The 22,539-nt window shown below is 41.5% G+C and overlaps 1 protein-coding gene and 1 long non-coding RNA gene across 3 annotated transcripts; both read left to right on the plus strand.

Moving 5' to 3' along the window:
- The first annotated feature begins 348 nt into the window (after positions 1-348).
- Positions 349-1,381, plus strand: LOC124209965. Its single transcript, XM_046608216.1, has 4 exons — positions 349-430; positions 491-765; positions 832-1,006; positions 1,075-1,381. The coding sequence occupies exons 1-4, from the start codon at positions 349-351 to the stop codon at positions 1,326-1,328; spliced, it is 786 nt and encodes a 261-aa protein (XP_046464172.1). The 3' UTR covers positions 1,329-1,381.
- Positions 1,382-2,313: 932 nt separating this feature from the next.
- On the plus strand, positions 2,314-3,969 carry LOC124208770. 2 transcript variants are annotated; one of them, XR_006880586.1, is made up of 7 exons: positions 2,314-2,660; positions 2,740-2,899; positions 2,960-3,026; positions 3,101-3,155; positions 3,301-3,425; positions 3,484-3,706; positions 3,780-3,969. It is a non-coding gene; the product is annotated as an uncharacterized LOC124208770 (long non-coding RNA). The 2 variants fall into 2 exon arrangements; XR_006880585.1 differs by having other exon boundaries at positions 2,314-2,899.
- The last annotated feature ends 18,570 nt before the right edge of the window (positions 3,970-22,539 follow it).

Genomic DNA, 22,539 nt, shown 5'->3' on the forward strand with positions numbered 1-22,539 from the left:
TAACTTAGCTTCTCCTAATCATGGACCTTTGAGCAAGAGATTGGATAACACGTCCACTCCTATATTGGCGATCAAAAATTTTCAGAATCGAATGGCTGCGACATTTAATGCTAATAGTAGCGACTCAGAAGAAGCATACAACGAGGATTCTCAGTTTATTGGTAATTAAATCCTTTTTTGAATGCCTCGATTGCTTCTAGTTGGCTGTGTTTTAATCATATACTTGTATTGTACTTGTCATATTTGTAATTTTTTATCAAGAAAAATCCAAAGGTGAACAAGAGGGTCTCAAATCTGCTGCCAAATCAAAAAACATTTTCACATATCAATAATTCAGGCGATTCGGGTATGTCATCATATTTCGTTGATTTAAACGATCGTGATCTTGATGATATAGGTGATAACATTCTATTGGACCTGAATGTTAAAAGTAAGCAATTATTGTTCAATATTCCATATTGCTTTTTATAATTTTTTTTTCGTTATATAGCTTTACCCTCGGCTTTACCCAAAGAACCGTCGGTGAGTTTGGATGACGGAAACTTGACAAGTTACCGAAAACTCCTGTTTTCTAAATTAGACCTGATTGTAAAGGGGCTAAATAGTTTGCAAAGCGAAAAAACACGCAATGCCGTTATTTTTGAAGGGAATTTAGTCAACTTTACCAAGACTTTCACTGATTCCGTAACTCTGCCTTTGAACGATTATTCCGAACTAGTCGCCTTAGATTTGGCGCTTGGAAGTGTCGAGCTTTCCGTCAGCATGGTATGTTTTCCCTTTTCAATTATTTTCCCACTTCAAATTTCTCATTTTTCTTGTTTTATCTAATAGGTTGGAGTATTCGTCCAACGCTTAAGAACTTACAATACAGAAAGCGGAGTTTCCAAAAAGTTGTGGAGTTCGATTTTGTCCGGAACGTTGGCTATAGGAATTACATGGAAAGTTAGGCTTAATGATGCCCGTCCAGCTTATGGGCACATGATAAATCTCGTTGCCGTCTTAGCTGGTTCGTTTCAGAATTTTATGACTAATAATGTGCTACATCTTAGTATAACCTTTTATTTTTTTTATTAGTAATAATTCAATTGATTATGGAATCAACAGAGAAGACCTTAATTACAATATTGAAGATGATCAAAGTTATCCAAGATGGGCGCAGAAATGTTGCCTGGTCTTTCAATACAAAAATAGGAAACAAGCAGCGTAATGACCCCGTTCCAATGCGGGAGAGTTCTCTCAAAGATCAGCTTGACTCTGATACTGTCACCAAAATAGATGCACGGATTACAAAAATTACAAAATCCTTTAAGACGTTTGGACTAAATTAAATCAAATTATGTCCTACTGTGTTTCTTTGTTTCAATACATATTTGAAACTGAATCTATGTCTGTTCTTTGTGAGTTAACTTTTTTCGGTAAACCTGGCAACCGCGTCAAAACATCTTGAGTGAGTGAAGAACAGACGAATGAAGAAAAAGTGTTACGTTGTTTGATTTTGTGATTGTTTAACAAGCGATCCACGAATCAAGTAGACCAAAATCCCGGAGCGGCTTTCCTGATCTAAATCCGGAAAAGGCATTAAAAATCTAAAAAAAATATAGCCATGTTCGTCTTCGCACGCCGGATTTACCTGCGTTTGCAGAATGACGATTTCCCCCCCCCCCCGCTTAGGAGTTATTTAGCTTTAAAGTTTGGTTTTTTTGAATTTTGTCAGAAAGTGGGGGGCTTTGACATCCATTTTCGAAAAAGTGGGGGAGCTAGGGAAAAAACTAATTTTTTGAAAAGGTTAATTGCAATCTCAACCACCAAAATCCAAAAGGAATTTCCTTTCCGGATTTTATTGGTTGAGATATTGGCCGATGTATAAGACCTTCTGCTGGCTTCCGCCAGGAGCGCAGCGGACCGTACGAAAAAATGGCTGCAAGCCAGGGAGGGAAACTAGCTAAATAATCCTTTCACTAAATTGGTAATATCTCAACCAATAAAATCCGGAAAGGAAATTCCTTTTGGATTTTGGTGGTTGAGATTGCAATAAACCTTTTCAAAAAATTAGTTTTTTCCCTAGCTCCCCCACTTTTTCGAAAATGGATGTCAAAGCCCCCCCACTTTCTGACAAAATTCAAAAAAACCAAACTTTAAAGCTAAATAACTCCTAAACGGGGGGGAAAATCGTCATTCTGCAAACGCAGGTAAATCCGGCGTGCGAAGACGAACATGGCTATATTTTTTTTAGATTTTTAATGCCTTTTCCGGATTTAGATCAGGAAAGCCGCTCCGGGATTTTGGTCTACTTGATTCGTGGATCGCTTGTTAAAGAGCAGAATTATACTAGTTAAAAAAACGAGTGTTTATAAGTTACGCCATAGGTCCCTCGCTATTATTGTCATGAACTTGGGAAAATTTCTTCTTCTCTTTGCTGTTGGGAAATCTGCTGAGAATGGATCTGTTTACATTCAATTCAAAATCTAACTTCATTTTTATTGACCATATTGACATTTCTTTTCTTTTTCATCAAGTTACCCTACCGAACAGGACAACAAACATGACAAGCACGTCAAATGGTGGAACAAAGTAAGGAGTGTCTCATCCAAATCAGCAAATTTAAATTTTCTCTTGTGATATCAGGACTTACAAAGATTTTACAGAGGGTCAATGAATCAGTAAGTTTGACAGATTCTAAATATCACCAAGCTCAGAAAACAAGCAAAGAAATCATGTTAATATGTCTATTTCGAACAGAGAACACATGGTCCTGACTATGAGAAAAATTATTATGAATCATTGCTAATTGTATTAGAAACTTTAGAGAAATTCCTAAGTGGCCAACCAAAAGATACAACAAGATTTGATGAAGCCATGAATGTTAAACTGTTACTGCGATAAATCTGCCAATTAATTGGTAAACAAACTTTGAAATTAAAAAAATATAATAATAATCAAGTTTTAACTATTGATGCAGTTTTGCCAAATGAAAATCCACACTCACCACCAACTTTTCACTATGTCCTTGTTGCTTCCCTCTACAGGTGAGTTCTACCCGTTTTTAGTGTTTTTTGGTTTCGTGCTCATAAAACTAAAATTTCACAAATCTTTTCTGTAGAATTATCACACAACAACTCTTTCATCCATCATGGACATATGTGCAGTTATGCCAGGTAACCGGCTTAATGTTGTAATTTTGTATCAAATTTCATGTGTATTAAAAACACTGTTTATAATACTGTTAATCGATGTAGATACATGCCGTTCATCAATTCACATCATTCAATGTTCACTAATGTTTGTTTTTCGTTTTTACAGAGTTTGACACTAAAAGAAAAAGTAAATCCACTGAAGAACTTCAAGGAGAAAGCGTCGGTTCTTACAAAAACTTGTTATTGTCCATGGTCCGATTGATTCACGCTAATCCACTGCTCATGTTAAACGTAATTTGTCTCATTTAAACTTAATTTAAAGAAATATTTCATTTATGTTATTGTTTAGAACCAAGGGAAAGCTGGACACGAATTTCAGAACTCTACACTAGAATGAATCAATGGTCTATTCTCGCTGGTTCATCAACCTAATATGACTGACATGGCACAGGAGGCCATGGACGCTTTACTAGTGCTTCATCAGCCAGAAAAGATTGAAATGTGGAATCCCACGTCCAGTTTTATCATCAACGTCTAACCCTTCAGGAGGAGTAATTGATCGCAAATCTAATGTATAATTATATAATTTGTTGTAAGATCAAATCAAATTGTATCAATATCAATTAACTTTTCTTTTCGTTCTAGCTTGTGGTGAACAATTTAAGTCAAATGCAAGATAATAATCAGTACTGCCCAGTGACTTCGTTTGTGGGACATCTCTGCGGCAGTTGTTGTGTGCCAACGAAAAATTAGGCAGAAAAATCCTTGAAGACGTTTGGACTAAATTAAACTATAAATGATGTCCTACTGTATTTCTTTTGTTTGAATACATATTTGGAACTGAATTTATGTTTGTTCATAATTTATCAAATTTAATCGTGAAATTCATTCATAATTTTTTATTAAAAAATAATCTTGCATAATGTTTCTAAAATAATAGAAATTAAAAATAACAAATAAGCGAATCATAAAAACTGCGTCCCAAAAATGCATATTTAACGTAATAAAAATTATTTTCGTTAAATAACCACAGCAGGAATTTACGATTAAAAACATAAACTAGTACAATTAATATGAAAATTAAACGGTTTTCTCCTTGAAACCATAAAATGGAATTTTCAAGTATTCGTACCATAAAAAACGGAAATTTTTTTTGAATCACAATGGAAAAATATTTGTCGTTAACGAAGTTAACGAAGTTAACGAGAGAAAAAGAAAAAAATGGCGCGTTTCTGCTGGAAGAAGGGATTTTAACGTTTTCTCTAGACTGAAGGAAAATTTACGCTCTCTAAATGCAATTTAGGGGTAAAGGGAACCCAATGCCAATGCTTTCACGTGATTCCAGAGAAACGAGGTATAAGAAAAAATTAGGCGGCTTTATCAAGGCCGTCTGACACGAGAAGGATGGGACAGAATGCTTGATATTGGTAGACTTTGGCAATATGACAATATTTAACGAATCAGGGCACTCACGTTTCGTGAGAAACGAAAATTCAAATAGCCCTTATTTGTTAGATACACAAAGCTAGCAACTGTGGTCCGTCCGGTGGGTCCGTTGATCTCTGGCAGCGCTTTTGCAGCATCATTTCACGTCCGTAAAAACTCCACGAGCCGAGTAAGCGACTGCTACTACTACTCCAACCACAGCATCCGACCCGGAGCTGCCTATGCGCCTGCCGCAGTCGCTCTGGTCGCCCGTACTTCAAACCTACTTAACGTTAGCAGCATAATCGAATCGACATTTCTTCCTTTCTTTAAAGTTCGTGGTATCGTGAACTTAGGTATCGTATCGTTTCTTTCACTTGTTCTGTCATAACGCAGTTGTTTGCTGGAACCTCTTATTCGTACTTCCACCTATCTTGTTTTTCATCTCTCGTTCCTATCTCCCAATTACCGTAACTCGTCTTTCCGCTTTCAATCCCATACTCACATTCATTTGTCGTCATTCATCTCACATTCATTTGTCGCCATTCATTATTCATTTGCATCAGCATTGTTTATCTTGTTCTTCTCATCCTCATTTCCCTCATGGCTACTGCCTCTCTCATACCTGTGCTTGTTTTCCTCTACTTGTTTTACCTTCACTGTTAAAAAAAACCACATAATACAATAAAACATAAGAATTTATTGATGATCGCCTGTATAGTCGAGTTATGAAACTAAGATACAATTTTCGAAGGCTATACACAATATTGTTTAATTATGGCCTTTTAATCCTGTATCAGCTTATTCATTCTTCAAACCTGTCGGTGTGCTAGTCCGAGAATACAGTGGAAATGGCTCTTAAGCAACTGATTACTTGTAGTAGTTTATTGCAATGTATGGGAAAATGACACATGCTACCTTCGACAACCTCCTACGCATAGATGGTTACACTGGCTACCTCTTGCTCCTTCTCAAAGTATACTTAACACAAGAATCCTATGGCTTTTTATTTTTTGGTTGGCTTCAACACGATTCCGAAATGACCATTTAGATTCTGCTTCACCAAAAATTTAAATTCATTTTCTTTAATTAGCAGGAATCAAGTAGGTTAACATTTTGGAAGGATCGTGTAAAATGATTTGATCTTTATCCAAATAGGTTATGTGGATAGTATGCATGTAGGTTATTTGGCAGTATGCCAACTGAACATACTGCCAATTATTTGAATACGATATCCTTCTTTTATAAAATTATTTGAAGCAAATAAATAAGAAATTCATAGTCAAGTGAAAATATTTTGATATTCATGTACATTTTAAATATTATAGACCAAAACATACTTGGGATATTGAATGCAAACAAGAAGTATAGGGCTATAGGCATACTACCAATTTTTTGAGAGCGGTATTTTAATCAATGATTTGAAGCAATCAAGTAAATTCAAAGCCACGTTAAAATATTTGGCAAAAAGCCTGTTCGTTGGATCGCCAAAATTTCAGCGTTGTTAGCAGCATTGTTCTATTCCGTTGGAGTAGCAGATTCTACGTGATGACAATCACGGCAATTTTAACAGCCAAATTTGGATCGGTGGATTTACATGCTCCACAAGATCAGCAGGATTAACAAGCTCCAAAGAAGGAACATGTCTGGATGAACCAGCTACATGTTGTTATCGCCTAGCCGGTGCCACAGGTTGCACAACACCCTCGAGTTGGTCTTGTTAGACTTAAACAAAGGCTTGGTCAAAGGCTTTCTTTACTGGAGTGGTGATGCAAATAAAAATAAACATTTAAAATAAAAATGCCTTTATATTAACATTTATCATTTGTTATTCACATCAGGTTTCCTGAAAGTTCTATCCCTAACGAGAAATCTACGCAACTTTTCCGCATTTCGATCCGACGCCATGTATACAACCTCTTGTTAGTCAGCAGTTTGGGAATTCCTTCGACGATGAAATGGTGTATTTGGTTTGACGAAATCAGTCCTTTAATTTCGTCTGCATGGTAATCATAATTTTTTTATTTTATAAAAAGTATAGTAGTTCAATAATTGACTTATAAATAAAATCCCGTCTGTTCAAATGGCTACCTCCACAGCGTTTATTAAACCAACGGTGCCATTACTCTACGATACTTTTGGTGTGGTTGGACATTTGGAATAGGCTAAATCCTTTCGGAATAGGCTAAATCCTTTCGGAGTAATGCTGTCAATTCAATAGTTGAATTACTAGTCCGTAAGTCGTTTGACCACTGTCTGGATCTCGATCGATTATCTCCTTAGATCTTCTTTATAAGATATTCTGCAAATAAAAATGCATTGTTGTTGCCGTTGGGATCATGATGCGATGAGTTTCATATCGACAAGTACACACATTCCAGCTATGGCGGAAAAAATGGGAGACTTTTTTTAAAAAAATATGTCTTAACATCATGTTACCAAAGTTTTGGCATTTTTTTAGGGGTAGCAAAGTCAAGAGGAAAGTCGGGAGGTATTTAATTTCGCCATGTATAGGTAGCCAGTGTCGGCTGTATGCGTAGCCAGTGTCGAAGGTAGCGGGAGTGTTTTGGTGTCCAATTCATAGCTATAATTGGCCGTTTCCCGTATCTGGTGCAAACTGTCGGTTAATTTTTCGTTGACTTTTTCACGGAGCAGTCACCATTTGAACGAGATCCACAGTCTAAGGATGCGTCTGGCCATTTCAATGTTACCGTGCTATTTTGCCGGAATGGGATTTGGTGGCCTATCTTAATCGTGGTTTCAAAATTAAAATGTCGGAAGACGGAGAATGAATCTTCTTGAAGGTGATGACGGCTACGAGTATTACGATAATGGTCCACTCCCCCCACCACAAAAAAAAATAAATAAAATGGAGTGGTTCATGAAAAATTGGTTAACCAAAGCCCCATCTCCATCGAAGATGGAATCTCTGAGGACTGGAAAAACAACAGTCACTCAACCGTTAATCCGTTTCCCATTATCTGAGAGAATTCTTTTATAATGTTTAGATGACTGGAGAATTTCTGCTGGCAGCTTGGCTATAAGTTAAACGGTCGACAGCTGTTTAAGCCAGCTGTTAGCCTACAACAAAATTTGTTGACGAGAAGGAAAACAAGGAAGGAGAAAAAAAGAAAGGTAAGTTAAGGCATTAACTTTATTACAAGCAATCACACCATCAATTACTAATTGCATGTAAATCGCTCGACCTTAACTTAGTGATTTCAAAGCCAATCAACCATAAAGTTACTGACAACCGCAAATACTTGGCTTGTCACGCTTTCTTTCTCTACTGGCCGACTGTATAATGTTTGGCGAATACGCTGACCGAGCGTAAAATTGTTTCGATTGATGAGGAGGCGGCGAAGGCATTACAGAGGACGAAATCCTGGCCTAATACAGTTCTTACGTCAAAAGGCAATCATTTCGTTGTAACGTACATAGAAAATATTAGATAACGGTGGCCGGACTTTCGTATATCAGTTTAATTCGCCGTAGTTAGTAACATTTTTGGGCCGAAACATGGGGATTTCGTGCTACTTTCGTAAATTCCACGTGGTGGGATACGCCCCTATAATGCAATATATCTGTGAGTTTCGTTTAATAGTTACTATGCTGGTTCTTTAACCTTGTGGACGACGTGATGTAAAGAGAAAGGCCGCACAAGTTGCGAGGCCGTCTCTAACTGGAACCAATAAAAAATATATAATTATATCCTAATTATATTCTTGCTGTAGTTTGCAACTATTTTGATGAGAAACGAAGTACATGTAAAGTTAATATCTGGGGGTGACCAACTGCACCAGATTTAGACGGATCGTATACCTATGGTTTGAGAGCCATCCACGAATGGTGCTCTGGAACTCAAATTGCAAATGTGAGAATATTGTCACTGTCACCTTACGAGTACACTCTTCGAATAACTAATTCAGTGGAAGTACTCAAACTGGAGGAGAGAATACTTGTATTTACTACTATAACGTTTATAGAGCAACTACAAGAGTATCCTATTGAGGCTAGCGTAGGTCTCGCAAGGCAGTAGGCAATAGGCAGACGTGACTACGAAAGGACCACGTGGTCATTACATGGTCAAACAGATATCCATCTGTTTGACCAACCCAGAAGAAGTGAATCGGAAGTAGACAAAGTCTACTTCTAGGCTGAAAACAACATGTGTTATGCCTGTATTTAAGTAAACTGGCCAGAACTACATAGATAACCACTAAACTCCTTATCCTACATGACAACATTATGTTTAACATTAAAGGTATAAAACTCAGATTATAAGTTGGTTTAAGTTGGCTAGAAATTTTGAAAATTTCTTGTTCATAATTCGAAACCGAAATGCGTGAAAGATCGACTCGATAATGTTAACTCGAAATAAAGCCACATTATAATCGCTTCTGAACGTCGTTCAAATTCAAATCTGCTGATAAATAACCTTCCGACTCGATCAAAAGAGGCAACCGTTGGGATCGTCAACAGGCGATCCTCAGTTGAATCGAAGTATTTTTAATTTTAACTATATGGTCGCTCGGTAATATTAAGAAAACATGTTCGCTTCTCAATATTGTTTTGGAAATTCAAAGCCAAAGGGCAAAGAAGCCAAGGCAACTGAATTTGATTCAGAAAATCGTGGACAGATACCGTAATATCAAGCGAATCTTAAATTCGCTGTGGTAAAATAACCATTTTAGTTTAATCATTCAGTAAATAAATTAACCGGTTTGGTCAACTTATGATTACGCTAAAGGTGTAGCGAATAATAAAGGGAAATGCGATCCAGCGAAAGTGACGCAGGCGCAGTCGATCCTAAAGTTGCCTTTGCAATTTGCACGATGGAGAAACGCGCTCATACCCAAAGAGCAAGTAAACTGAGCTTCTTGATCGAAAAAGCGGCCTCTAATGAAGAAGTGGTGGTAGCTCTAGCTTGTGCTTGAAGAAACCTATGCTGAGGTGACTAAATTGAACGGCAAAAACAAGCAAGCTGGGAACCTGAGCGAGCGAGGAGCAACAATTGGCAGCCACTCAATGGACGGCAGAGGTGTAAGAGCTGTTTAATGGATGCAAACATGTGGCAAAAGAATATATAAGAAAGGAGAAAAGGGACAAGACGACAGATGGCGACGAAAGGGCGATAAATGCCAAGAAAAGAAGAATTGAGTTTCAAAATCAACGCCAAAAAGTGTTTATTAAAGAGCAGTCAGTGTTCATTAAACTGGCGGCGTAAAAGACGTGCGCCAACGAACAAGGGTAAACAATAAGACCATACCTTGCAGATCGAGTTCCAACACCAGCTGGAAGACTTTACGTCCACATTTACGCCGGGGTTATCATCAACCAGACTGCATTTTTAGCCGGATAAAGAGAAGATACCAAGAGGACATTTGCCCAAGACTACTACCAAGCCGTTCAACAGGGACCCTCGGAAATGGCGCGAATTTTCACTGATTTAACGTCATTTAAAAAATAGCGAAACTTTGACGTCATTTAAAGCTATCGTTCATGACAGTTACATGCCTGATGAAAATGATTGCACAGCGGGATTACCAGAGGTTAGGAGGAGAGTGTCAAATATATTCAATACGTCGGTCGTTTATAACGTAATTTAGGAAACACTCATTCGTCGATTCGGTAACGTACAAGGAATCATTCACGAGTACATTCAAGAATTGCTAGCGTTCTAGCCGTTTAATGCAGGAGATTTATGGGCTCTTATTAACATGGCTGCATTGTCAAAGAAGCAGTGACGATTGTTGATCAACAAGGTGGATCATCGTAAAATATTGTCAGCCAGTTGGTGTGAGTACTCCCAAATGAGTTTCAGAGAGAATGGGGCAGATTCGCTTATCCACTTTGACCTAGTATCCCTGGATTGGCAGAATTAGACAGATCAAAGGATCAAAGTAAGGTCCAGTCTATTTCGTGTACGCATGAAAGTGTACGTACCGTCTAAACGCGTGGCAACTACCGTGTATTTTATCATCTCCTCCTTATAGGGCCGTAGGGGAAGGGGATTTACATCACTAGACGACAACAGAAACTGTTTAAATCGTGTACTCTATGTTATGTTCAAGTTATTTAACCAATATTTAGAAGAGATAAACGATTTTTTATTAAAATTTTTAGATAATCGAAATTAATAAATATACAGGGTTTTAATTATACATTAGAGTCCATCTTGCTTTTATATATAATATGTACCATTTATCTATATTATATCCTGTATACGATGTATATAATGTATAAGACGACATATGGAGTTTCATTCTGGAAATGCAGTTCTCTTTGTTGAATGTATTTCCTAAATCCATTTTGTTGAAAGGGAATACAACAAGACAAATCGAAACTCTCTTGAATTGCCGAGTGAAGGCTTTTACAAAAAGAAACTCCAATTTTCTTATATGTCTCTGTTGGTCCACATTTGTCCACGAACCACTTGTAAAGACCCCATTGAGCACACCACCCCAACCTGTGTTTGACGCGTTCAAATAGATAGTCAGATCCGGATCCTTAGCAACATCGGCCTCCCGTTACATTTCTTTAAATTAGAAAACCACATGGCATAAATTTTAGAGCAGTCATCTAACGAAATCAGTGAGTTTAAGTTATTTTTGAACCGGAAGAGACCGTCAATATACAACCTTTGCAATTCTATTTAATGCGGGTGGACAAAAGGAACGTTTGCCCTAATCGCCCAAGCAAAAATACCAATGACTTTGGCTATCTCCCATAGAGGGGACAAATTAAAAAAACATTAAAAAAGACAAATAATTTTGTCCACTTTCTCCGACCACAAGGAAAGTCAAAGGTTTTGATACTGCCATTCTCACAGGATGGCTCACGTTCTCACCATACTGACTTAACTTTATGTTTACCATTTTCCAGAGAGGATGCCAAATATAAACCGCGAGTTTAGTTTTTATCCGCTTTATTCAAGTTTGGTTTAGTTTATGGGAACACTTGAATACACATACTGTGAAAAGGCAAAATTGAAATATAAAATAGTTTCTCATTAATGTTTGTTAAGTAATCTTTTGGTAAATCTTTCTAAAAGTTCCTTGGTAACCAAAAACTCTCGCTTTGCCTCAACTTTGCAAGAATTCAAAAGCAAAATATTGCCCAAATAAATAAAAAGTCAATGACTGTGATTGAAGGAAACTCACAAGGTTTGTATTTTTTTAAATAAAAGGGGGTGGATGCAAGGCTAGCGCTTTGAATTGATAAAGCTTCACCCCACCTGAATTTGATGAATTTTTTGACTTCCTGGTGAAGAGGCACGGTAAGATACGCGTACGTCAGATCAATTTTTGTAAAAAATCCTTGGAACGAATTATCTCCTAATTAACTAACGCCTTCCGTTTGAAAATGAGGCTAACAGAGATATTTGTTTAAAGCCTTTAAATTTACTATCAGCCTTAAACCACCCGATTGCTTGTGATAATTAACACTCCACTGACAAAACACTGCTCTGAGTCCTCGACTGGCTCAATGGCTTCTTTTGTTACAAGGTTCTAAATTTCCTGATTGCAGAGGGCCCATTGACTTTCCGACATTTTTATGTTGATTTGGCTACTAGCCTGAAACGAGCTGACAAAAAATTCTAATTTCGTTCCCTGACTGATGCTCTGTAAGATTAAGGGAACTTTCGACAGTCATTTCCAAGATTCATCAAAATATCGTAATCTACCTCTCATAATAGACGGAGTTCCTAAGGTACATTTCGGAAAAGTTAAAATTACTGGCCTGGTATATGAGTTGTTTTCTCTTTTCCTGTTGAAGGTGAAAGTTTATCCTCCATTATAGCCTTTGCTATAGCTTCCTTGTCCAAAACTTCCTCCACTATGATATCTTTAATTAAGTGCCACATTAACCATTGCCGCTCGCTCAAGGCCTTGATGAGATCCATGGTTGCTACCACTATTACTAATGCTTCTAAGGGTTTTGTTACCTCATTTACCATGCTCTGGATGAAGTGGCGATGATGAAAAGTGAACCGCACTGCTGAGGTTTGAAACGATCGGTCTCTTTCACAAAGAGGAAATTTAAGGTCCAAAACTTTAAGCAAGTTTTCCCGTCGTAAGGGTTCCCATTGGAACTATTTTGAGGCGAAGCCGCAGTATCAAAACGATTATGGACGAGACAATGAGAGGCCTGTCAACTATATCCAACCAGATTCGTTGGACTTTGAGCAGGGAGAAGAAGAAGAAGGGGAGGTGTATGTCGACGAGGAAGAATGGAACTGACAGCGGCAGTCAAGGCGACCGTGGCTACTGAGCAATCAAGGGCAAGACGAAAAGCGGAGCGATCAGCAATCGGAACAGAAGGCAGGAACTTCAACAGAGTAGGATGGTGCAGCTGAAGTCTTCCCTCCGTTAGAAGAGTCAAGTCATTCGAAGCCAAAAAAGTCACGAGCTCAATCCCCGGAAGAAGGCAATGATAATGTCACGTCCCGTTCTGTTTGCCTTACTTTTGCTTACCAGCCTTGTGTCGCTTGGCGTCCTTAGATTTAGTCCAGATCTTACTTCACTTCTCGTCTGCTGAGCACGCTGAGTGGATGCTAGTTCTCTCTTCTCCTGTGTGTGAGTTAATCTCTTGCTTGTGTGCGTGTTAGCTCTAGCTTGTGTCTGAATGTGTTAGTTCCACTAGGGCACTATTGGTTAGGTTAGTGTAGTGTTTAAGACAATTAGTGTAGTTAGCCAATGGTGAAGGCCACCGTCTTGTTCTGTGCCGTGTCGTTGACCAGCATTATGGTGCTTTTTACAAGTGGTTTTCATCAACAAGTGTACTGAACTAGATTACCCGTGACAATGGTGGAGATGCAGGGTACAGTTAAACTCGTTGATTGAGAACAATTTACATTTGATTTTGTGTGTGTGAAACAAAACTTGAACAAATTTGTGTTGGAAGATTGAGGCGTCCCATAGTTAACGTTTATGTTACGTTGCATATATCGTTCGCCCTCAACATAAACACTTCGCTGCTTTTTGTGTTCATGTATCGTTCCAAATTATTTGTGTGGCACGATTATCTGTTTCTTTTTAAATTTTGTAGGTTCGTCATTGTGGAAAATTAAATTGATTGGAAATTTGGGAATCGACGTATCAACGTTGAGTACGTTGGCATGCTGCTGAGTCATCCAAGTGAGTTGGGCCATCCAACGTTTTTCCCAATTACGTCTTGCCGACGTTGGCCTTGTGTTGCGAGCGAAGAATTTTTGATTCATAAATTCTTTGATATTCGTTTATTAATTCTATTCTGCTTTTTATTAAGATTTGAGTCGAAGATTATTGGCTTTTGGGTCTTCTTTTTGGAAGTGGATAATCCCGTTTTGATTTGTTCGTGAACCAGACCCAAGGGCTGGTAAGTTGTGTCCCCTAACCCTCATAGACTTTTTCTTACAGGTACTTGAGGCTTGATAGCCGTTTTGATTGAGAGTGAGAGAGCATTGGTTCCTGTTTTTTTTGTGAGTCTTTGACTCTTCTCTTGTTGATGGCCACTTGTTGAATACCCCCCACAAAACTTATTGATTGCGAGTAGCTTCCTCCCTATTTTCGACTATTAGTTGGGATTGGAATTGGGTGGCGTTCGGGGCGAATATTTGTCACATTTCCTTTGCTACAGTAAACGAATAAAATGACTGGTCAGGACCAAGCGGGTCACGGGGAATTTGTACTACCAGATAACGGGCCAGGCAACGACGTTCACCCTCCAAATCTCGAACAAAACGTTCCGCAAAACGTACTAGGCGCTCCCAACGTATCTCCAGTAATTCATGTGGGAAATTTTAGGGAGCGGGACCCTCCAGTTTTCCGCGGGTTGCCACACGAGGACGTGATGGAGTGGATCCATAAGTTCCAGCGGGTGTCGGCTTTTAATCAGTGGGGCCCTGTCCAACAACTTCGACACATTGAATTCAGTCTAGAAGGGTTGCAGCAACATGGCTATCGGGACTACAACCTCGTCCACAAACGTATGACGGGATGATAGCAGCTTTGCAGGGAGCATTTTGGCACCACAACTATGCGATGGAATTAGAATCCCGATTGCGAGCTAAAAAACCCGATGAGCCGGGTCATACTGTTATGACATGATCTATCTATGCTCAAGAGTCGACCCGGGGATGACCGAAGAGCTTAAACTCCAATTTTTATTCCAAAACATGGAACTGGCGTTGATGCAAAGAGTGTTTCCCCAAATGGACCAGTTAACAACCAATGAGCTGTTCCGGCGTCTTCAAGCTCATTGCCAGGCCTCGCTTATTGCGGAGTGATCCATCCCTGTAAACAATATCGTCCCTGTGCCACCCGTAAACTCAAAGGAGGAAATCGAGAAACTCGTACGGGACGAGGTATCAAAGAGTCTGGATCCAATTGTACGTAGATTGGAGCAGACAACGCGTACAATGGGAACTGCCGGGGGATCGGGATTTAATTCAAGGATGCGGACACCAGAGAAAGGGCGAAATTCGCAGTGGAAAAATCGGGATTGTCCGAATAAACGGACATTAGACGGGCGGCCAATTTGTAACAATTGCGGGAGTCCAGGGCACCTCGCGCGTAGTTATCCAAAAGGGAAAGGCTGTTACAATTGCGGGGATCCCGGGCATTTTTCACGTCAATGCCCCAAACAAAAAAAAGATGGTGGGTCCCCAAACAAGCAATAGCCAAAAGATTTGACCCAAAAACCGGCTAATTCCCCTAAACGTCAGTCAAACTAGAACCGGTGGCAAGGGGGGAGCGTGCCACCGTTGTTTTGAATTTTCCCCAAACTGATTCTCGTCGCCTTATTCTCAAACAAGTTGATTGCCAGGGGCAGGGTGTTAAAGCCATCATTGATACGGGATCCGGAGCTTCGTTAATTTCTCCAAAATTTTTGCCGAGCGTTGGGGATTGAAAATTTTAGAGAATGGCAAGGACCTCGATTGTAACTTATGGATGGGAAGACGTTAGAACCGAGCGGAATGGTCAAGTTGAGAATCCATGTAGAAGGGCGTTTGATTTGGGTCATAGCGGCGGTGAGTGAAATGAATGGGTTTGATCTGTTGTTGGGGAATGACGCGTTATCGCAGTTGGGTTGCTTCTCGGTCCAACACAACGATGCTGGGGTGGGGTCCTTCTCGATAACGCCCACAACTAGCGAAGAGAGTCCAAGGGGGGAGGAAGGCTATATTGTGAATTCTGAAACTCTAAGCATCCCTGCGTTCTCAATGATGCACGTTGACGTTGTCGTTCCACAGTTGGGCGGGCAAAATCTAGGCCATATGGTAGAACCATCTCCGAAAGTGATGGCGGATCAGGGGGTTTCGATTGGGCGGATCTTGCTACCATCGCGTGTAACTGGTGGGACGCATCGTTTTCCCTTAACTAATTTCTCTTCGTCTTCCCAATTCATTCCAGCGGGAATGTTCGTTGGAAAAATCCTGTCCGTTGATCAAGTCTTGGATGAAAATCGTGAAGGTGATCCCACTGCTGTCCCCACCGAACCGTCGTTACCATTCGCGAGTCGAGTCAATAAAAATCTGGGAGATGAGGATCGGGAAAAAACTGTCGCGTTGCTGAATCGATATCTGCGTTGTTTCGCCGCATCACCGCATGAGTTGAGTCGTTCGAACGTATTAGTTAGACACGTAATTGATACTGGGAACCATTTGCCCGTCCATCGGGCCCCTTATGCTAGTGCGTGGCGTGAGCGCGAGTTGATCAACGATCAGACTCAGACCATGATGCGGGGTAATGTTATCGTCCCTTCCAATAGCGCGTGGGCTGCACCAGTCGTTTTGGCCAGAAAGAAAGATGGGGAATGGCGTTTCTGCGTCAATTATCATCGGTTGAATGCGGTCACAAAGAAAGACGTGTATCCCCTCCCAACAATTGATGATGCCCTTAGTCGAATGGAAGGTTCGCGCTATTTCTCCATCCTAGACATGCAGGCGGGGTACTGGCAGGTCGAGGTCGACGAGCAGGATCGGGCTAAAACCGCTTTCATCACCGCGGATGGGCTGTTTGAGTTTCATGTGATGCCGTTCGGGTTAACAAATGCGTCGGCAACGTTCCAACGAATGATGGATGTCGTCTTGGCAGGCCTCAAGTGGAATTCTTGCCTTGTCTATTTAGACGACATCGTCGTCTTCGCGCCCACTGTTTCTCAACATCTAGAGCGTCTGGAGTCGGTCCTCCAACGTATTGAATGGGCGGGGTTGAAACTGAAGTTGTCAAAGTGCTCATTCCTAGAGCAATCTCTTTAAGTCTTGGGCTTTATTGTAAGTGGCGAAGGGATTTCTCCAAATCCCGAAAAGATCTCCGCCGTGCGTGATTTCCCTGTTCCGCAGAGTGTAAAAGAAGTACAAAGCGTCCTTGGTCTTATTACCGGAGATTCGTCCCTAATTTCACTGTCGTGGCCAACCCTCTCTCGAATATGACCAAAAAGAACCAACGTTTCTCCTGGGGGGGGGAAGAGCATCAGCGTAGCTTCGACGCTATGAAAACCATCCTGATTTCCCCTCAAATCTTGGCCCACCCACGGTACGATTTGCCGATGGAAATCAATTGCGATGCCAGTAATTATGGGGTGGGAGCCGTCCTTGTACAAAAAACGGAGATGAAAAACACGTCGTTACGTACGCGAGCCGCCTTCTGAGCAACCCGGAAATTAATTATTCAGTATCCGAGAAAGAGTGTCTCGCTCTTGTCTGGTCCGTCCGTAAATTTCGATCCTACATCTGGGGGCTAAATATAAGAGTGGTGACGGATCATCATTCTCTTTGCTGAATATTGAAGAAACGGGATTCGTCTGGGAGGATTGCGCAGTGGAGCCTTCAGCTCCAAGACCTTGACATTGAAATAATGCACCGTAGCGGGCGCCTTCACTCCGATGCAGATGGGTTGTCACGGGCTCCAACGGGTTGTCCCAAGGAAGAAGAGGAGATTCTTCTCCTGAATGTCACTGTGGTTCCGTTTGCGTTGGATATCGGGTTGGCCCTACGGGAATCTGTGGTGGGAAGGCATCTTAAGAGGGATGAAAGATACACCGCCCACTCTCGGGATTAAAAAATTGATTCAACCCTATGAGCTGAGGGGGGATGTCCTTTATCGTCGTCGAATTCGTGGTGGGGTGGTATCGTATCAACTCTGTCTCCCCAAAAGCCTCATCGAACAAGTGCTTTTAGCCTGCCATAGCGACGTTACCGCTGGACACTTGGGAGTGACGCGCACGACGTATAAAATCCAACAGCGATATTACTGGCCGGGAATGCGACGTCAAATTACTCGTTTTGTGCTCTCATGTGTCGATTGCCAAACGAAAAAAACAGGCTCAGGAAGCGCCTGCTGGTCTTATGCGTCCGATACGCGTTAGTCAGCCGTTTGAGAAAGTGGGGATTGACTTGATAGGCCCTTTCTCTCTCACTAGCGCCGGGAATCGACACGCCATTGTGGCTGTTGATTACTTAACGAAATGGACAATTTGCAAAGCTGTTCCTTCTGCGTCGTTCAAAGAAGTCGTCGACTTCTTTGTACGGAATGTAGTCCTCCAACATGGTGCCGTGCACCTGTGTTCCTAATCTCCGATCGTGGAAAATGTTTGACGGCCGATTTCTCTGAGGAGCTTTTCAAAGCCTTGCAGACCAATCACTTTGTTACGGCTGCGTATCATCCCCAGTGTAATGGGTTGATCGAGCGGTACAACCATACATTGTCGGAAATGCTCTCGATGTACGTAAATTCAGTCCATAACGATTGGGATGGGTTCATTGATTTCGTCACGTTCGCCTACAATACGAGTCGCCAAGAGAAGACTGGGTTTAGTCCATTCTTCCTCTTATATGGGTGGGAGGCCGTACTGCCGATTGATGTTGCGTTAGGAAATAATCCAGAAAAAGATTTAGATGTTGGTGATTCCAGTGACCGTGCCCGTACGCTGACGACGAAGCTCTCCGCTATCCGTGAAAAGGTGAAGAAAAGGATGGCGATTGTTCAATCAAGACAGAAGAAACGGTATGATCGCCACCGCCGACAAGTGAAGTTTGCTGTAGGCGATCCGGTGCTCGTTTATCGCCGTATTCGGAAAAAAGGACGCACGACGAAGTTTCTGCATCGTTATTTTGGCCCCTACCGTATAGTACTGTACGTCGAGTAAGCGATCTCAACTATATCGTAGAGCCACTGTATGGGAAGAAGAAGAATCAAGATTGTGTTCATGTGTCTCAACTAAAGCCGTTTAGGCATAGTGCGCCGAGTGGAAAAGTGAGCGTTAAATCACCTGTAGTCAAGACACCCGTTTCAATTATCAAGAAGCAGACATCGGAAAATCAAGTGAAAGAAAAGACGCCGAAAGTGGTGCGGTGGTATGATTAGCAATCTCGAGCTGTGGATCAAGAGCAGCATTGCAAAAAAGACACTTCATCAACAACTGGATGAAGTGACGAAAGAGTGGGCGGTCATGTTCTCCGCTCCCGCCGAAGATTGAAGTCCCCGACTTGAATTGACCTGTAGTTTGATTGTGTGATTTGTCGTGTGGCCAAATTAACGTGTTGATTGTAGTATCATGTATGTTTGGCTTCTTGAAATAATTTGATTTTGTTGTGTCGTGAAGAGGTTGGACCGTCACGACCGAGTGAAGCTATGCCGTGAAGTGGTTAGACCGTCACGGCATAGGCTTTCACTGTGGGGATCCTGTGAGCGCGCGTGAGAGGTTGGAAGGTGGTTCCTTACAGTAATACTGGGAAGATGGTAACTTCCAACAGTGTGCGGAAGCTTCCGAGGAGGATGTGTCTTCCTGTGTGTGTGTGTCTGTTAAGTAAGATGTGCACTTAGTTTAAGCTAGTTTAAGTTTATGATAATTTCGGTGGTTGGGTAAAAAATCAAAAAAACAAAAAAACAAAAAAATGGGAACTAAGATCATTTGCTTTTCGGTCGTATCCTCTATGTTCAATGATCAGGACGATCATTTTTTCGTAAGGGGGAAAATGCCACGTCCCGTTCTGTTTGCCTTACTTTTGCTTACCAGATGAGCGCTAGATGGCCTTGTGTCGCTTGGCGTCCTTAGATTTAGTCCAGATCTTACTTCACTTCTCGTCTGCTGAGCACGCTGAGTGGATGCTAGTTCTCTCTTCTCCTGTGTGTGAGTTAATCTCTTGCTTGTGTGCGTGTTAGCTCTAGCTTGTGTGTGAATGTGTTAGTTCCACTAGGGCACCATTGGTAAGGTAAGTGTAGTGTTTAAGACAATTAGTGTAGTTAGCCAATGGTGAAGGCCACCGTCTTGTTCTGTGCGTGTCTTTGGCCAGCATTACGGTGCTTTTTACAAGTGGTTTTCATCAACGAGTGTACTGAACTAGATTACCCTTGACAATATTCAAGAACCGTTAATTAATCCGTGGGAGGTCAGTGAATTAGTTGCCGGTTTGATGACGAAAGGTGTCACGACCGAACAGTCAAAAGCTATTTAAAAAAAAACATCCCCTGAATTTCAGCGACGAGTCATTTTCCCTTAGGCCGCCCAAACTCGATGGTTTCATGCAAAGGAGGGCTAAAGACAAAGATAGGCTGAAGGCGGTTTATGCGTCGGAAGAGCCGTTGGTCACGACTCAATTGAAGATCATGGACATTGCGCCTCCGCTGATCGATTTGTACACTCGAGTCTTATCCTTAGACGAAGGTGAAAAGAAGTCTATTGCGACGGAGAGTTTACTGGCCGTGTTGCAGCAGTGGGCACGAGCCTATCACCACATCACTAAGCAAAGAAGACGGGCGGTGGTGTCTTTGATAGAACCCAGCTTTGACTTTTTTTCGGCCGATCCTGAGGCCTTTGCAGCGGAGAGGGAGGCTCAAAAGCTCCTTTTCACCCAGAAATTCTTGGAGAGCATGTTGAGAGAGGCATCCCAGGATGCAACACTGGCCGCCACATCAAGGATTAGATCAGTAAAAAGGAGAATGGCGGGGCCACGTTCGGCCGATCCTGAGGCCTTTGCAGCGGAGAGGGAGGCTCAAAAGCTCCTTTTCACCCAGAAATTCTTGGAGAGCATGTTGAGAGAGGCATCCCAGGATGCAACACTGGCCGCCACATCAAGGATTAGATCAGTAAAAAGGAGAATGGCGGGGCCACCCCAGTCCAATCGTGGTCCGGGATCGAGAAGACCAGTGCAGCCCCAGCAAGACAGTCACGATGGCATTGGCAGCAGAGGGGGACGTCCGCAATACAGCAATTCGTGGTTAAGAGGTGGAAATAGGTAGGTCTTAATTCCCAAAGTAAGAATAGAATCAGTTCCCGTAGAAAAAGTAGGGGCCCGTTTATTGTTTTTTGCGGATCGATGGAAGGAGATAATGGATGACTTGTGGATTTTGGAGGGGTTGTCAGAGGGGGTCAAATTCTATTTTGCTAATTGTCCAGTCCAGCGTAGTGTCCCATGCCCAGTAGCTATGTCAAGGGAAATGAAGAAAGTCTGCGACACGGAAGTAAGGGAGCTACTAGCTAAACAAGCAAAAGTAAAAGTCACAGACGGATCGCATGCGTAATGAAGCGTCCGCTTAGATAGCGCGCGCTGAATTATTATACTATTTTATTTGAATTTTTTTTACACATACCATACATAGTCATGTGCGAAACAAGCACTATAGTTATTTTGGCCAAGCTTTTATTGTATATGCTTCATGTACTGCGTCTTCCATTATTATAATTTTATTGTGCTTAAACCAGCTTAATTAGAATTATGAAGCTAGATTTAGAGCTACAAACACGTTCATTTGAAGCTGCCAATCTGGAATGTTTCTCACCTTTGTTCTCAATTTGCAAACATTTATCTATCTATATATAATAAAAGAACAAGCTTTTTTGGGGAGGAGCTTATTCATGTCACGGATAATGTGTCAACACAGGCTCCTCCCCCCCAAAGCATTTGGGGGAGGAGCCTGTGTCTGTCACGAACATTTGGGGGAGGAGCTTATTCATGTCACAATGCGAACGCTGTGATTGGTCAGTCGCAAAACACCAGATGTCTATAGCATCGCCGTGATGACGCAATCTTTGATGACGCAGCAACCAGCATCACCACCAGATGTCTATAGCATCGCCATGATGACGAAATCTTCAAGTAAGGTACTGGGCAGATTTCCCAAGATAAAATCTATTACGGGCAGATGATTAAGCTACAGAAAAGCGAATAGCAAAACAGTCCGACTTTACGCTAGACCAAAGTTCCCCGGATTTGACCGGGGTTCAGGTTACTCGTCTATATAATAAAAGAACAAGCTTTTGTGGGAGGAGCCTATGTCTGTGTCAACAATGTGTCAACACAGGCTCCTCCTCCAAAATAAAACATGCCCAAACATGCCCAAACAAATCACCACCAGATGTCGTCGCCGTGATGACGAAATCTTCAAGTAAGGTACTGGGAAGTTTTCCCACGATAAAATCTATTACGGGCAGATCGTGCTACAGGAAAGAGAATAGCAAAACAGTCCGATTTTACGCTAGACAACAGTTCCCCGGATTTGACCGGGGCTCAGTCTCTAGTCTATATAATAAAAGAACAAGCTTTTGTTGGAGGAGCCTGTGTCTGTGTCAACAATGTGTCAACACAGGCTCCTCCCCCAAAATGGAACATGCCCAAACATGCCCAAACAAATCACCACCAGATGTCGTCGCCGTGATGACGCAATCTTTGATGACGCAACAACCATCATCACCACCAGATGTCTCGCCGTGATGACGAAATCTTCAAGTAAGGTAGTCACTGGCAGGTTTCCCACGTTACAATCTATTACGGGCAGATGATTAAGCTACAGAAAAGCGAATAGCAAAACAGTCCAACTTTACGCTAGACAAAAGTTCCCCGAATGGACCGGGGCTCAGGTTACTCGCTATTTAGCTATAACTACAGCTATACTATATGTTCCGGAGAAATTCTGTCTTTGAGCCGATTTATTGCAATCTGGCAACGTCCTCGCCTTTATTTCTCGCTATCACTATATTTTCCTATTAGTCGTCT

Source organism: Daphnia pulex, chromosome 12 (genome assembly GCF_021134715.1).
Source record: "Daphnia pulex isolate KAP4 chromosome 12, ASM2113471v1".
NCBI classification, from domain to species: Eukaryota; Metazoa; Arthropoda; class Branchiopoda; order Diplostraca; family Daphniidae; genus Daphnia; species Daphnia pulex.